A 14,367-nucleotide genomic window follows, 5' to 3' on the forward strand; every position below is an offset into this window, starting at 1 on the left:
TTAGGAGAATGCAAGGGGTTTTATAGCTGAGTAAATATGATTACATGTAACACATGCAAATTAAGAATGTTAGAAGAGCCTGCTGGGTCAGGCCAATGGGCCATCTAGTCCAGCATCCATTTCTTGCAGTGGTCAACCAGATTTCGCTTGTGCGAAACCTGCAAGTAGAACCTGAACACAACAGCATTCTCCTCTCTCACAGGTTCCAGCACCTGGTATTCAAAAGTGTTGCTGCTTCTGACAGTGCATAGCCATCATGGCTAATAGCCACCAACAGCCCTCTTCTCCATGAATTTGCCCAATCTTCTTTTAAAGCCAGAAGGGCAATGTAACCTGGCCTCTGCAAAACTCTTTGTTAACTGCCCCCTCCATCATCTTCCATTCATGTCTTCCATTCATGCATTAACAAGCCTCTGGTCTCCCAGTAGGAATGAACAGACCTGTCAATTTCATTTTCTGTCAGTTTCTTAATTTTTGCAGCCTTAAGGATGGTTTGCCCCATATCCTCATCAGGTTGCGTTAAAAAGAGAGAGAGAGAGAGAGAAGTCCTCATAAAAATTCATCAGCATTTTAATGCATGTTTCCCTTAATATGCACAACATTGCACGCAACTTCCCCGAATGGAATACAATGCATGATATTATTTGTATTGATATATACTTTTTCATGCATGCTTTCATGTATCTTTTATAAAAATTCTGAGTATGTGGAGAACTGCATCACAACATTCAGAGAAGTGTGCCTCTTGAAAGATGGCTACATTTCAGTTTGCTTATTAGTCAAAAGTGCATTAAATTCAAGTCCCCCATCCCTATCCTCCAGGTGTTGCCAAACTATAGCTCCCATCATCCGTGGCCATGCTGGCTGGGGCTGATGGGAGTTGGAGTCCAGTAATGAGTCCATTCAGCTCCGTATTGTTGACACTGACCGGTAGCAACTATCCAGGGTTTCAGACACTGATTCATCTAGCGCAAGATTACCAACACAGACTGGCAGCAGCTCAACTGTGTTCCAGGCAAAAGGGCTCCCCAAACCTACCTGGAGATGCTAGGAATTGAACTGTGGACCTTTTGCATTCAAAGCAGCACAGAGCCATGGCCCTTCCCCAAAAGGACACAGAAAGCTCCCTTACACTGAGTCAGACAATTGGTCCAATTAGTTCAGTATTCTCTTCATTGACTGAGAGCAGACTCTTAGGTGGGAGTCCCTCCCTCCCTGCTCCCTGCCCCCAGCCCTACCAGGAGATGCTGGGGAGGTGAATTTATGGGTGCATATATTTACATTGATTTCTGCAACAGGATTGTGAGATATGTCACTTAATTCCATGTATAGATTGGGGAGGGAGATGGGATAGTCCTAGACACACCCACTCAGAAACATGTCCTATCAAGAATAATGCATTCCTCCCTGTGCCATTGTCTTCCAAAACAGGATGAAGAGGAGATGGAAGAGGCCACCAATCAGAAACTTGCCCTGCAGAAGGCCAAGGAAGTAGCTGATGTTAGTCCCCTGTCAGCAGCTAACATTTCCATAGCAGCGTAAGGGTTTCTTTTTCTTATTATTTTGGAAATGTCATGCCCATTTTATTTCTTCTTTGTGTCCCCTGGTTGCCACTCACTTCTTATTTGTTCTGGTCCAGAAAGAGTCCACACCTGCCCCCTTCCACAAACAGGCCCCCCTGTAGCATCTTGTGGACGAACCATATAAGCCCTGGAACAATGAAGGACAGGTTTTCTTTTTTCAGCCTGAGAGTTGCATTTCCTTCTTGGCACATGCTAGTCGTAGGTGGGGGCGGAAGCAAAAGCAGACAGAGCAACAAATGTGAATGTTACCTTCAGACAGGAGGCTAGTTTCTACACACAGAGGCACCATCTGAGGAGGTGAACTCCCCCAAATGTTCAAGGAGGGGCTGGGCCCCTCAAAATTCTGCTCCAGCCTTGTGTTTTTCTTGTAACTTGAAACCATTGGTTTGAATCCTACCCTCCGGAGCAGGAAAAAACAAGCTTGCTCCATCTTCCATATGACAGCCCCTGAGATATTGGAAGATGGCTGCCCTATCTCCTCTCAGTCTCCTCTTTTCCAGGCTAACCATACCCAGCTCCTTCCACCGTTCCTCATAAGGCTTGGTTTCCAGACCCTTGATCATCGTGGTAACCCTCTACACACATTCCAGTTTGTCAATATCAACTGATGTCAGGGATCAAAATCCTTGCAGAAGCACTGTTTGAAGCAGCTCACATGGTTCCTTTAAGTGGACAAGTGGGTGGGTGGGTGGTGGCAACAGGGAAAGGTGGGCGAGAGGATTGTCCCACACCCACCTTACTGCTGCTGCTGCTTCTACTGCCACCCAGTTGCCTGCTTAAAGGGGAAGTGTGAGTTGCTTCAAATAGTGCTGTTGCAAAGTTCTTTAAAGCAGCCCCAGGACTCCTTCTTCAGCTGCTGGAGAAAGGTGGGCTGCTTCAAAGTGCACTTTTGCAAAAGGCTTTAACACTTTGGCAGTCTCCTTGCTCTCCCCTTTTAAACCTCTAAGAGCAGGGGATTAAAGGGGTATTGTGAAGAGAGTTGCAAATCCATGGGAGGGATTTTGACCAACCTGTCAATGATATGTTGTTGTACTCCTGATAAGAATCTGCCTCATCAAGTCAAAAAGGTTTTCCCACCTCTGCATTATCAGATGCTGAAGAAACATCTCACATCCAGGCAAAAACACTCAAGAAAGGTGCAAAGTAGGGCCAGTGAAGCATGTGGCCTGAGGCATGAGTGTAGCTTGGGAGAGTCCTGAGGGCCAGATAGAGAGGCTTGGTGGGCCACATTTGGCCTATGGGCCTAAGGCTCCCCACCCCTGCCTTGGAATAAACAAAACCTCTGAAAATAATACTGGTGACGCTTAGAGATTTATATCACAGGGAACCACCCATTGACTTCTTGTGCATTTGAAATGTCTTTCCTGTCCATGTTGTTTTTATTTTATTTTACTTTGTTTTATTGCAACTTTTTTTGCTATCTTTCATCCAAAACAAGATGCTTTAGAAAAACAAACTACAGTGAAAGGATCCAGAATAAAACTGTAGTCACATTAAACCACATTAATGAAGTCATTAATGTGGGTACTTGGTTCAGTTCAGTTGTTCCAAAGAAAAGGTGCCTCCCTTTTGTCAAAACTAATTGAACCTCACTGTATATTACAGCATGATTAGCAGGGCCTCACCCAACAATTTTATTGCTGGGCAAGTTAACATGAAGAAAGATGCTCCTCCTGGCTAAGTGGTCCCAAGCTACTTGGGGCTTTAAAGGTGAAAACCAAAACCTTAATTCTGGCTTGGTAGTATACTGGCAACCAGTGCACCTGCTTTTGGGAGTGGTGTAACATGAGGACAGTAGGACTCAGTGCTCTGGCTTGACTGGTGGAGCCCCTGGACCACCCTTAAAGGCAGTCACACAGAGAGTGCATTGCAGTAGTCCAGCCTTGAGGTTACCGGTGAATGAATCACAGCAGCAAGGCTGTCCCAGTCCAGGAATTATCCATATTTAGCATACCAGCTAAGGCTGGAAAATGGCGCCCCCTAGTCACTACTGCCATCTGGGTCTTCAGGGACAGAGATGACTCCAGGAGCACCCACAGGCTATGTAACTGCTCCTTTGAGGGGGAGGGTGACCCTGTCCAGAGTAAGCAAACATCTAAATTCTCAGGCCTAACAACCACCCACTTGCAGGATTTCCATCTTGTTAGGATTCAGCTTGCTTATCTATCTATCTATCTATCTATCTATCTATCTATCATCTATCATCTATCATCTATCATCTATCTATATCTATCATCTATCATCTATCTATCTATCTATCTATCATCTATCTATCTATCTATATCTATCTATCATCTATCTATTATCTATCTATCTATCTATCTATCTATCTATCTATCATCTATCTATCTATCTATCTATCTATCTATCTATCTATCATCTGCCAGTCTGTCTATTTAATGTATAAGTAAAGATAAAGGGACCCCTGACCATTAGGTCCAGACGTGACCAACTCTGGGGTTGCGGCGCTCATCTCGCTTTATTGGCTGAGGGAGCCGGAGTCCAGCTTCCGGGTCATGTGGCCAGCATGAATAAGCCGCTTTTGGCAAACCAGAGCAGCGCACGGAAACACCGTTTACCGCCCCGCCAGAGTGGTACCTATTTATCTACTTGCACTTTGACATGCTTTCGAACTGCTAGGTTGGCAGGAGCAGGGACCGAGCAACAGGAGCTCACCCCATGGCGGGGATTCAAACCCCGACCTTCTGATCAGCAAGTCCTAGGCTCTGTGGTTTAACTCACAGCGCCACCCGCGTATATATATATCCCTCTTTTTCCCCAAGCCACAAAAAAGACTCTCTTTCATGCACCACCAGCCATGCTTTTGGTGTTGATGGGACCGAGAGAAGGTGTTCACCTGAGGTGTTTAGCACCCAGGCAGGTTTGTAAAAGTAGATACAATCAGGTAGCTTCTTCTGACTGGCCCTTATCCAGGCCATCTCTGCATCCAGGAATTGTACAGCAGCACCTGACTCAGATATAATAGACAAATGGAGCTGAGGTTTGCCAGTAATTGGGAAGGGTACAGAGCCTCCTAGCAGGTGGGTCATGGTTGCTAACTGGGAGGGAGAGGGCAAAGTGGTAGGGAATGTGCTGCAGTGCAAACATACTGGTGGTGCTGGCAGTCCTGCTGGTGTGTTTGCACTGTTCCAGCCTCCCTGTTGCCTCATCTATTAAAATGAAATAACATGTCCAATGCATGAAATGGATATTTTTCCAAGGTCACTGTGTATAGCCAAATGTTTTGACTACTTGGCCTTCTTCAGTGGCAGTACAATGTACAACTGCAGAGAAAGATTACAGATCAACAGCTGTTGTTGTGTACAGTGGTGCCCCGCAAGACGAACGCCTCGCAAGACGGAAAACCCGCTAGACGAAAGGGTTTTCCGTTTTGCAGGAGCTTCGCAAAACGAATTTCCCTATGGGGTTGCTTCGCAAGACGAAAAAATCTTGCGCGTCCCCGCGGGTTTTTTTCGCTCCCCCCCTTTTCCTAAGCCGCCTATCAGCTGTTCCGCTGAAAAACCCGCTTAACAGCTGATCAGGGAAAGCCGCTAGACCGCTGTAGCGCTAATCAATGGGCTTGCTTCGCAAGACGAAAAAACCGCTAGACGACGAGAATCTCGGAACGGATTCTTTTCGTCTTGCGAGGCACCACTGTATTCTGTATCTGCAGTTGTACATTGCACATGTTGAAATTTCATTCACACATGTTGTTGCATTGTAATTTATTTATATATCCAGGTGTCACTGTCACTGCATATGGTGAAAGGGTCACTGGGCTATGATACTGTTTTGTTTTGGGAAAAAAGTAGTTTTGTGTATATAATATATGTATATTTAATTCATAGGATTGTAACCAATTAAGTCCTACTCAAAGTGCTTTAAGAATCAATCCCTCTTCTCAGGGAATTCTGGAAACGGTAGCTCCATGAAGGGATTGGGGTCCCCTAACAACTTGCAGCACCCATAAAATACTACAATTCCCAGGATTCTTTGGGAGAAGTCATGGCTATTTAAAGTGGCATGATACTGCTTTAAATGTATTGTGCAGGTGGGTCCTAGGACTCAGGTAGACCCATGAGCAGAGCCCTACTCATCCATGAAGTTTGCTAGTTGACCTTGGACCAGTCACCGCCACTCAATCTAACCCACCCCACAGGGTTCTTAATAGGACAAAGATGTGAAGGAGAAACTTGTAAGTGAGCCAGGACTGGCAAATGAGCTGAGATCAGAAGAACCTAAGACAAGCCCTACTGGATCTGATCAAAAGCCTGTGTGGTCCAGTATCCTGTTTCTCAGTCTCCAACCAAATGCTTTTGGGAACTCAGAAGCAGGACATTATGGCAATAGCTCAGTCCTGCTTTCCCCCCTCAGCAACAGGCATTCTGATCCTGAAGGTACCTAGCAAGAGCCCTGCTGGATCAAGCTACTGGTCCAGCTGGTTCCAGCATCCTGTGCTCACAGCAGCTAGCCAGAAGGGTATGGGAGTCCCACAAGCAGGGTCTATGTTCAACAGCGCTTTCCTCACTTGTGATCCTCAGCACCTGTTATTCAGCCATTCATAGCCATATTCTAGTGATGTAAAAGTAGTATACAAACATAGTGACCAGCATCCACCGACAACCTCATCCTCCATTAATTTGCCTGATCTTAAAAGCATCTAAGCTGGTAGCCATAAGCAAATGTAATGAATGAAATGAGCAAGAGAACTTCTCCAGCCATTTAATCCCTTATCATTATTATTTTAAAAAATAATAATAATTAACTTAAATATTTATTAACCACACTTTCGTAGAAGGTGTGACAAGAAAACCAAATGCAGCTACAAAAGCAGGTTTTTAAAAGTTAATCAAAACTGGTTGCAAAGGGTGGGAAATCATGTTCCAAAGGCCTTCTGGACAGTACAGTTCAGACATCTGTATTTGATCTGTATCAGAACACAACTGAAAAAAAGCAGGGGTGACCAGGTAAGCTTCTATTGGCAAGGAGTTCCAAAGACAAATCTTGATCTCTGGTAAAGGCTTGATCTCTGTTAAAGTCTGACTAGACCTCAGAGGCATGGGAGGTATCTGTGCCAGTGCACAGTCTATCCATTAGGCATCAAAATAACTCCTCCTTTGGATATATATTTTTAATCACTTTTTTTTATTTACAACAGCAGCAGCACCACCACCAACAACACAAAAGTCCAAACCACCAGCTGTAAGCAAAAAATAAAAATAAAATTATTCCTGAAATCCCAACTCCCATCAGCTCCAGCCAACAGGGCTAATGGTCAAGGTTGATGGCCCTTTAAGTGCAACAACATCTGGAGGGTGTCAAAGTGCCTGCCCCTTTCAGTACAGCGTGGGAAGGTCCTCTGGCTCTACTTCTAGCCCACATTCTGAAGTGTGTCTCTTGATTTTCACCCATGCAGTAACTGTGGCCTAGGACAGGGGTTGCCAACACGCACCCTCCAGATGTTATCATACCAGAACCTCCTTGCCCATGCTAGCTAGGGCTGTTGGGAATTGTAGCCCATCAACATATGGAGGGAACTATGTGGGCACTCCCTGCTTGACAATTCCTAGAGTATATACTTCAGTTGCACCTGCAAAGATCTGCGATGGTTATGTGGTTTATTGGAAATAGCCTTAAATGTCCACAAGTGCAATCTATACTATTTTTAAAATATCTCTTGGTTGGCTTCTGGGTCCACCTTTGTATGGCTTCCATTGTTATTTTGATTTGATGTATTTTGCATTGGTTTGGTTTCTCTCTCCTCCCCCCCCTTTCAACACAGAGATGGTGTCTCTGTGACTCACTTTCCCCCAGAGCTTGCCTGGGCTCTGTTTTATTTTGTTTCTTAAGATGCACGTTCCAGCTTGCAACCTGATGGGGGACCTGGGGAGCCTATTCAAGCCTCCCTCTTGATACAGCTGTTTTAATGTTCCTAAATTCTCTTGGGAATTGTTTCCTTTCCCTCCCTCTCACCTTTTTGTTCTTCTGTTTCTTGCATGTGCAGTTTTGTAAAGCAAACACGAGGTACTGTATCACGCAGCTCGTCGGTCTCCAGCGTTAATTCACCGTGAGTTGCTCTCTGTATACAATGTTCCATAAATGGATTTGATGAATGATGAATATATACATACAAGTAGACCTCTCCCCCTTCCCTTCCCTTTGCTTAAGTCATTCACTTCATTGTGGAAAATCTGCTGGAGGAAAAGGTGGACAGCATCACCTCACCATGCTTGTGAGTTGCTTTGGAGCAATTCCGTCATGTGGTGTCGTTCTCTCTGTTTCGTTTCTTCATGTGGTTGCATGCATATGATGTGCTCTTCCATTAGTCTTCCTCTTCCCATTTGAGCCTTGTGTTGTGGCCTGTCTTGATTCCAAGTTATTTGTCTTGCTCCCTCGCCTCCCCACTTCCTCCGTCTAATGCACTTCTTACTTTGGTTTTTCCACCAGGTGATGGGATCAGAGCTGAGTTGTAGGGAAGCCATTCAACAAGTGATGACCTATGGTAGCTCCAGGTTTCTGGAAGGGGCCTTGGGGGAAGATCCATGGGGTTCTAGCCATGATGGCTACATTCTGTCTCCGTGGTCAGAAGCAATGATGCTTCTAAAAACCAGTTGTTGAAAACCACAGGAGGGGAGAGTGCTTGGAATCCTGCCTGTAGGTTTGCCACAGGCATCTGGGGCCCCTTCCAATGTTCTCACAGTAAGGGGTTGAAGCAACTTCTTTATGAGGAAACATTGGAACATTTGGGGTCTTCTTACTTTAGGAAAAGAAGAAAAGTAAGAGGGAACATGATGCAGGTGGATAAAATTAAGCACATTGAGGAGAAAATGGATAAGGAACCGCATTTCATAGAAGATTAGGTTATCAATCTTCAATATCAAAGGTACTGCTTTGGGCTTCCCAGAGGCATCTGGTTGGCCACTGTAAAACAGGATGTTCAACTAGATGAGCTTTGCTTGTGTTCTTAAGGAGATGTTTTTCTCCCTCTTTCATAGTACTAGAACTTGTGAACATCCAATGAAGGTGAGTGTTCAAACATTCAGGACAGACAAAAGAAAGTACTGAAGTTCAGCCTTGAGAAAATGGGGGGGGGGGTAGAAGATAAAGCAGCTAAAGCAGTGAAAATGAGTCAGGAGCAGATGTTAAAAATTTAAAAACCACAACAGCAGAGCAAAAGATAGAAGCTGTTTATCACACTGTCATATTGTTGCACAATCCCTGCATTTAAAGTACTTTGATGTCACTTTAAACAGTCACAGCCTCCCCCAAAGGATCCTGGGAGCTGTAGTTTGTTAAGGGTGTTGAGGCAGTGGCGGAGGAAGGGGTGTTGGGGGGGTGCGGTCCGCCCCTGGTGTCATCACTGGGGGGGGGGGGTTGACAAAATGAGTTTTAAAAAATAATAATATCCGGCTCATGAAACTTTTTAGGAGTGACATGGTGGCGTAGGTGCCTGCAGGTTCCGCGCTGCCTGAAACGGCAGTGTGGGACTTTTGTCTGCCTACTGCCTCTCTCTCAGCCACCCTACAGCTGAGGGGGAGGCAGCGGAGAGGCTCCAAGTGTTGGAGAAGCTCACCACGTCCCCATGGGCAGCTCACCCTGCTCCCAGATGCAGGACATGCCCCTGCACCAAGCACTCGAGCAGCTAGCTACACTGTTACATTGAGGGTCATTAGTAGTAAAGATAAAGGGACCCCTAACCATTAGGTCCAGTCGTGGATGACTCTGGGGTTGCAGCGCTCATCTCGCTCTATAGGCCGAGGGAGCCGGCGTACATCTTCCAGGTCATGTGGCCAGCATGACTAAGCCACTTCTGGCGAACCAGAGCAGCGCACGGAAACGCCTTTTACCTTCCCGCCGGAGTGGTACCTATTTATCTACTTGCACTTTGACGTGCTTTCGAACTGCTTGGTTGGCAGGAGCAGGGACAGAGCAATGGGAGCTCACCCCGTCCGACCTTCTGATCTGCAAGCCCTAGGCTCTGTGGTTTAACCCACAGTGCCACTCGCGTCATTAGGTCATTAGGAGACAGCTATTCACCTCAAAGAGCTGCGAAGAGGAATTCTGGGAACTGGCTCTTCAAGCAGCAAACTCAAAAGTGTGAATCAGATATGGGTGGGAGGAGCTAGAGGATTCAAGTGAGCAGGTACTCCCTCAGTGCTGCTGGTGTGGCTAGAATACTGTCCTATCATGCAAAGAAGAAGAAGAAGAAGAAGAGAGAGATAAAATCATGGAGTCTCTTGCCTCACGGTCCTTGAAGAGGTTGCAAAGAACATTCAGCGGGCCTCTTAATATCTGAGTGATTATGCCTCCTGTAAATTTCCTACTGCATTCTTAGGGGGAGTTGAGTTCCATTTGTAGAGTTCCAAAGCCCAGGTTCCAGGGAGGCCAGTTTACCCACTCTGTGTTAACTGCCTTTTAAGTAGCTGCTGTGTGTTCTTTAATAGGAGTGAAAACCAGCTTGAAACAGGCGCTGTTGGTTAAGACAAGGCATTTTTTCTGTGCAGTATTATTTCCAGCTCGGTAGGTATGATGTTAGAGTCCATATTTATGCAAACTTTAAAGGCAGTTAGCACAAAAACCCCAAAGCTACCTGTCTGCAATTTGGCATGGTTAACCCCCTTTTTAAGGGTTGCCATGTGTCCAAATGTAATGCCCCTGTGTGAGGAAAAATAAATATGGCGGTTTTAAGCCTTTTAAATATATTGTTGAAGTGCAATCTGAATTGGCTGGACCAAGAGGTTTTAATCAGCTGGTGTAGCCAGTGTTATTTTTATATGGTCTCAGTGTGCCTTCTAGGGCTCCTTCCCCTTTTATTTTTGTTGGAGTTGTATTTTGTTGGAGTTGCTTTTATCAATCTTTTGTGACTTTCTTAATTGTTGTTTTTAGAATGCATGCTTTAGTTTTCAGCAGTGACATCCTTCTGGAATTTGGGATAAACTGAATCATTAATAGGGCAAACCCCAAATGGGAAACAGGAGAGGGGACATTGTGAAGTCTTTTGCAGGGGACATGTATGTACATGAAATTCCTGCAGGCAAAGGCAGGGGAACCTACAGACATATAAAGTCCCTTCACATACTGGCTGAGTAAAAGTTTGGAATCATCTGAATTTCACTAATGTATCCTGATGTAGCATCATTTTGTGGAGGTTCTGGGGAACCCAAAGTTCAGAAGTTTTGGCAATCCCCTACTTTCTGGTACTACTCTCTGGTATTGATGCTGCAGGAGGAAGCAGACGCACCCATAATCAGTGCTCCAGAACTCTTAATGCCCTGAGTTGTTTCAGAAGGAAATCATGGTCAGTGGTATTGAAAGCTGCTGAAGTAGAACCAATAAGAGTCACACTCCTCCTATCACTATCCCAATAAAAGTAATCAGTGGCTGTTTCAGTGCTAAAAAGTGGTCATTGAAATCAGACTGTAATGGATTTGGATGATGTGCTTGCTCCAGGCTTATACCTGAAGTAAGCTGGCCCTCTCATTCACTTTGCCCAGGAGGAGTATATTAAAGACTGGGCAGTAGTTTGTTTGTTTTTTAGTAGTAGTAGTAATTTATACCCCACCCATCTGGCTTCTGGATTCAAGGAGGGCCTCTTCCAGAGGGGACGCACCACCACTATCATCTCAGGGGAAAAGCAGTGGTCCAACAATTTCCATGTGTGAACTTCCAGCTCAGCCCCAGACTTATTGGTACCTGCCCAACTTAATCAACAATTGAGAAATAAATAATATGTCAGTCATAACGTCTTCTCATTCTTGGAGAGTTACAGAAAGAAGGTTGCTTTTACCTTTAAACCTGTAGATTTCCAGCCTTCCTTCCTTTCAAGTATTTTTACTCCCATCTTCAGCCAGTGCCCATTGAGGCTGGTAGGGTGGAAGGCAGGGAGGCCAATAGTATGCGAAGCTAAAGCCACCAACAGGCAGCTAACTCATTCTAGTAGTAGTAGTCAGTGCTTTTTTTGAGATGGTACTCAGCAGTACGCCGTACGGCCACCTCCCTCACCCCACCCCTGGCCACCATCTTGCCAATGCTGCTTGCCCACTCACCCGCTTCCACCTTTCCCACTTCTGCTGCTGCCACTACTTCCTGTGGCTGCAGGCACAGCCTGCTAAAGCACCACTAGGAGGCACCTTCTGAAAGGCACTTAGGTTGTGCCAAAGCACTTCCGGGAGGCTGTGCCTGCAGTCATGGGAAGCAGCGGCAAAGGCAGCAGCAAAGATAGGAGGGGGGAGCAAGTGAGCACGGGGTGGGTGGACATACGGTGGTGGCGATGTGGTGCATACAAGCACCTATTTTTCTTGGGGGGGGGGAATACCGGTAGTACTACTGGTAGTAATACTACCACTACTAGTAAAGGTAAAGGGACCTGAAATATACTCAGAGTCGCAAAGTGATTTCATGCTCTTTATTCAGCTCATAGTGGTGAGGAGGAATGAATGAAAGTCCCCTCAAAGTCTCTGCTTTATATACATTATTTACACAATGGGCTGCACATGATTGGTTAATTCTGGAATTCTACTGTAAGCCAATCAGGTTGTGGATTCACTTATATCTGGAGCATGATTGGGTGGTTCCTGCCAACCAATCATACTGCTGCATTGTTCTTGGACCAATCAGACTGCTGCATTCTGAATCCTATTGTTCTAGGACCAATCAGACTGCTGCAATTTGGATCCTATTGTTCTAGGACCAATCAGACTGCTGCAGTTTGGATCCTATTCAACTCAGTACATAACAGGACCCCTGACCATTAGGTCCAGTCATGGCTGACTCTGGGGTTGCGGCGCTCATCTCACTTTATTGGCCGAGGGAGCCGGCATACAGCTTCCGGGTCATGTGACCAGCATGACTAAGCCGCTTCTGGCGAACCAGAGCAGCACACGGAAACGCCATTTACCTTCCTGCAGGAGCGGTACCTAGTTATCTACTTGCACTTTGACGTGCTTTCGAACTGCTAGGTTGGCAGGAGATGGGACCAAACAACAGGAGCTCACCCCGTCGCGGGGATTCGAACCACCGACCTTCTGATCAGCAAGCCCTAGGCTCTGTGGTTTAACCCACAGCACCACCCGCGTCCCTACTACTGCTGCTACTACTAGTAAAACATGTGGTGGTGGTGGTAGTAGCAAGCAGCAATTTATTATTGCACCCAGCCTATCTGACTAGGTTGTTCCAGTCACTCTGAGTGGCTTCAAACAGAATATACAAAAACAACAGAACACCACACTTTAAAAGCTTCCCTATACAGGGCTGCCTTCAGATGTATCCTAAAAGTCAGATAGTTGTTTATTTGTTTTGCATCTTAGGGGAGGGCATTCCACAGGGTGGGCATGACTACCAAGAAGGCCCTCTGTTATGTTCCCTGTAATCTTTCTTCCTGCAATGAGGGAACTATCAGAAGGCCCTTGGAGCTGGATCTTAGTGCCCAGGCTGAACAACGTGGGCAGAGGCACTCCTTCAGGTGTACAGGGTCAAAACTGTTTAGGGCTTTAAATGTCAACAGCAACATTTGAATTGTGCTCAGTATTACATGGTCCCAGTGGCTGCTCCAAGTCACCAGTCTATCAACTGCATTTGGGTTAATTGTAGTTTCTGAGCCACCTTCGAAGGTAGCCCCACATAGAGTACTTTGCAGTAGTCTAAGCAGGAGATAACCAGAGTATATACCTCTCTGGTGAGACAGTGGACAGGTACGTAGGGTCTCTGCTGGCGTACCAAATGGAGCTGGTAGATAGCTGCCCTGGACACAGAGTTGTCCTGTGCCTCCATAGACAGCTCTGAGTCCAAATGACCCCAAGGTTGCACACCTGGTTCTTCAGGAGCACAGTTACCCCATTCAGGACCAGGGAGTCCCCCACACCTGCCCACGCCCTATCCCCAAGAAACAATACTTCTGTCTTGTCTGGATTCTACATCAATCTATTGATCACCATCCATCCTCCAACCACCTCCAGAAACTCACACAGGATGTTCACTACCTTCGTTAGTTCCAATTTAAATGAGAGGTAGAGATGGGTATCATCTGCATATTGGTGGATACTCAGCCCAAACCCCCTGGTGATCTCTCCCAGCAGTTCCATATACATGTTAAAAAGCATGGGGGAGACGATGAAGTCCTGAGTCAGCCCACAAGTGAGTGCCAAGGGGTCCAAACACTCGTCTCCTAACATCACTTTCTGGCCATGGCCCAGGAGAAAGAAGCAAAACCAATGTATAACCATGCCCCCAACTTCCAACCCTCCTAGATAGTCCAGAAGGATACTGTGGTCAATGGTATCAAAAGCCACTAAGAGATCGATCAGAACCAGGAAAAAGCTTTCACCTCTGTTCCTAGCCCACCGAAGGTCATTGACCAGTGTGACCAAGGTGGTTTGAGTCCCATGGTGGGACCTGAACCCTGATTTGGAATGGGTCCAAATGGTCTGCATCCTCCAGACATGACTGGAGTTGTTCAGCAATCACCTGCTTAATCAGACTGGGCAATAATTGGCCAGGATGGCCAGGTCCAAATATGTTTTTTTTGCAAAGCAATTTTATAACTACTTCTTTAAGGGGGACTGGGAAGACTCTCTCAAAGAGGGAAGCATCCCCCTTCCCAGCTCATTGCCCAGTCCTTCCTGGCTTGCTTTTATAAGCCAGGATGGACAACGGTCAATGAGACAGGTGGTTTCACTTGTCCAAACAGCTTGTCCACATCCTTGGAGGTAACAAGTTGAAATTGATCCCATACAACTTGACTAGACATATTGCTGGTAGTCTCACAACCCATTCCTGTTACCATGAT

The 14,367-nt window shown here is 46.0% G+C and overlaps 1 protein-coding gene across 9 annotated transcripts in view; it reads left to right on the plus strand.

Moving 5' to 3' along the window:
- CACNA1B (calcium voltage-gated channel subunit alpha1 B) overlaps positions 1-14,367 on the plus strand; it is a 341,428-nt gene that overhangs the window by 230,215 nt on the left and 96,846 nt on the right. For 7 of the 9 annotated variants that reach the window (XM_082208748.1, XM_082208756.1, XM_082208749.1 and 4 more), the window contains 2 exons: positions 1,432-1,538; positions 7,588-7,650. In XM_082208748.1, the coding sequence (XP_082064874.1) occupies positions 1,432-1,538; positions 7,588-7,650 (170 nt within the window). The remainder of the gene's footprint in view (positions 1-1,431; positions 1,539-7,587; positions 7,651-14,367) is intronic. The other 2 variants (XM_082208751.1, XM_082208753.1) reach the window with 1 other exon arrangement.

The sequence above is a fragment of the Podarcis vaucheri genome (assembly GCF_965113315.1).
Source record: "Podarcis vaucheri genome assembly, chromosome: Z".
Taxonomy (NCBI): Eukaryota; Metazoa; Chordata; class Lepidosauria; order Squamata; family Lacertidae; genus Podarcis; species Podarcis vaucheri.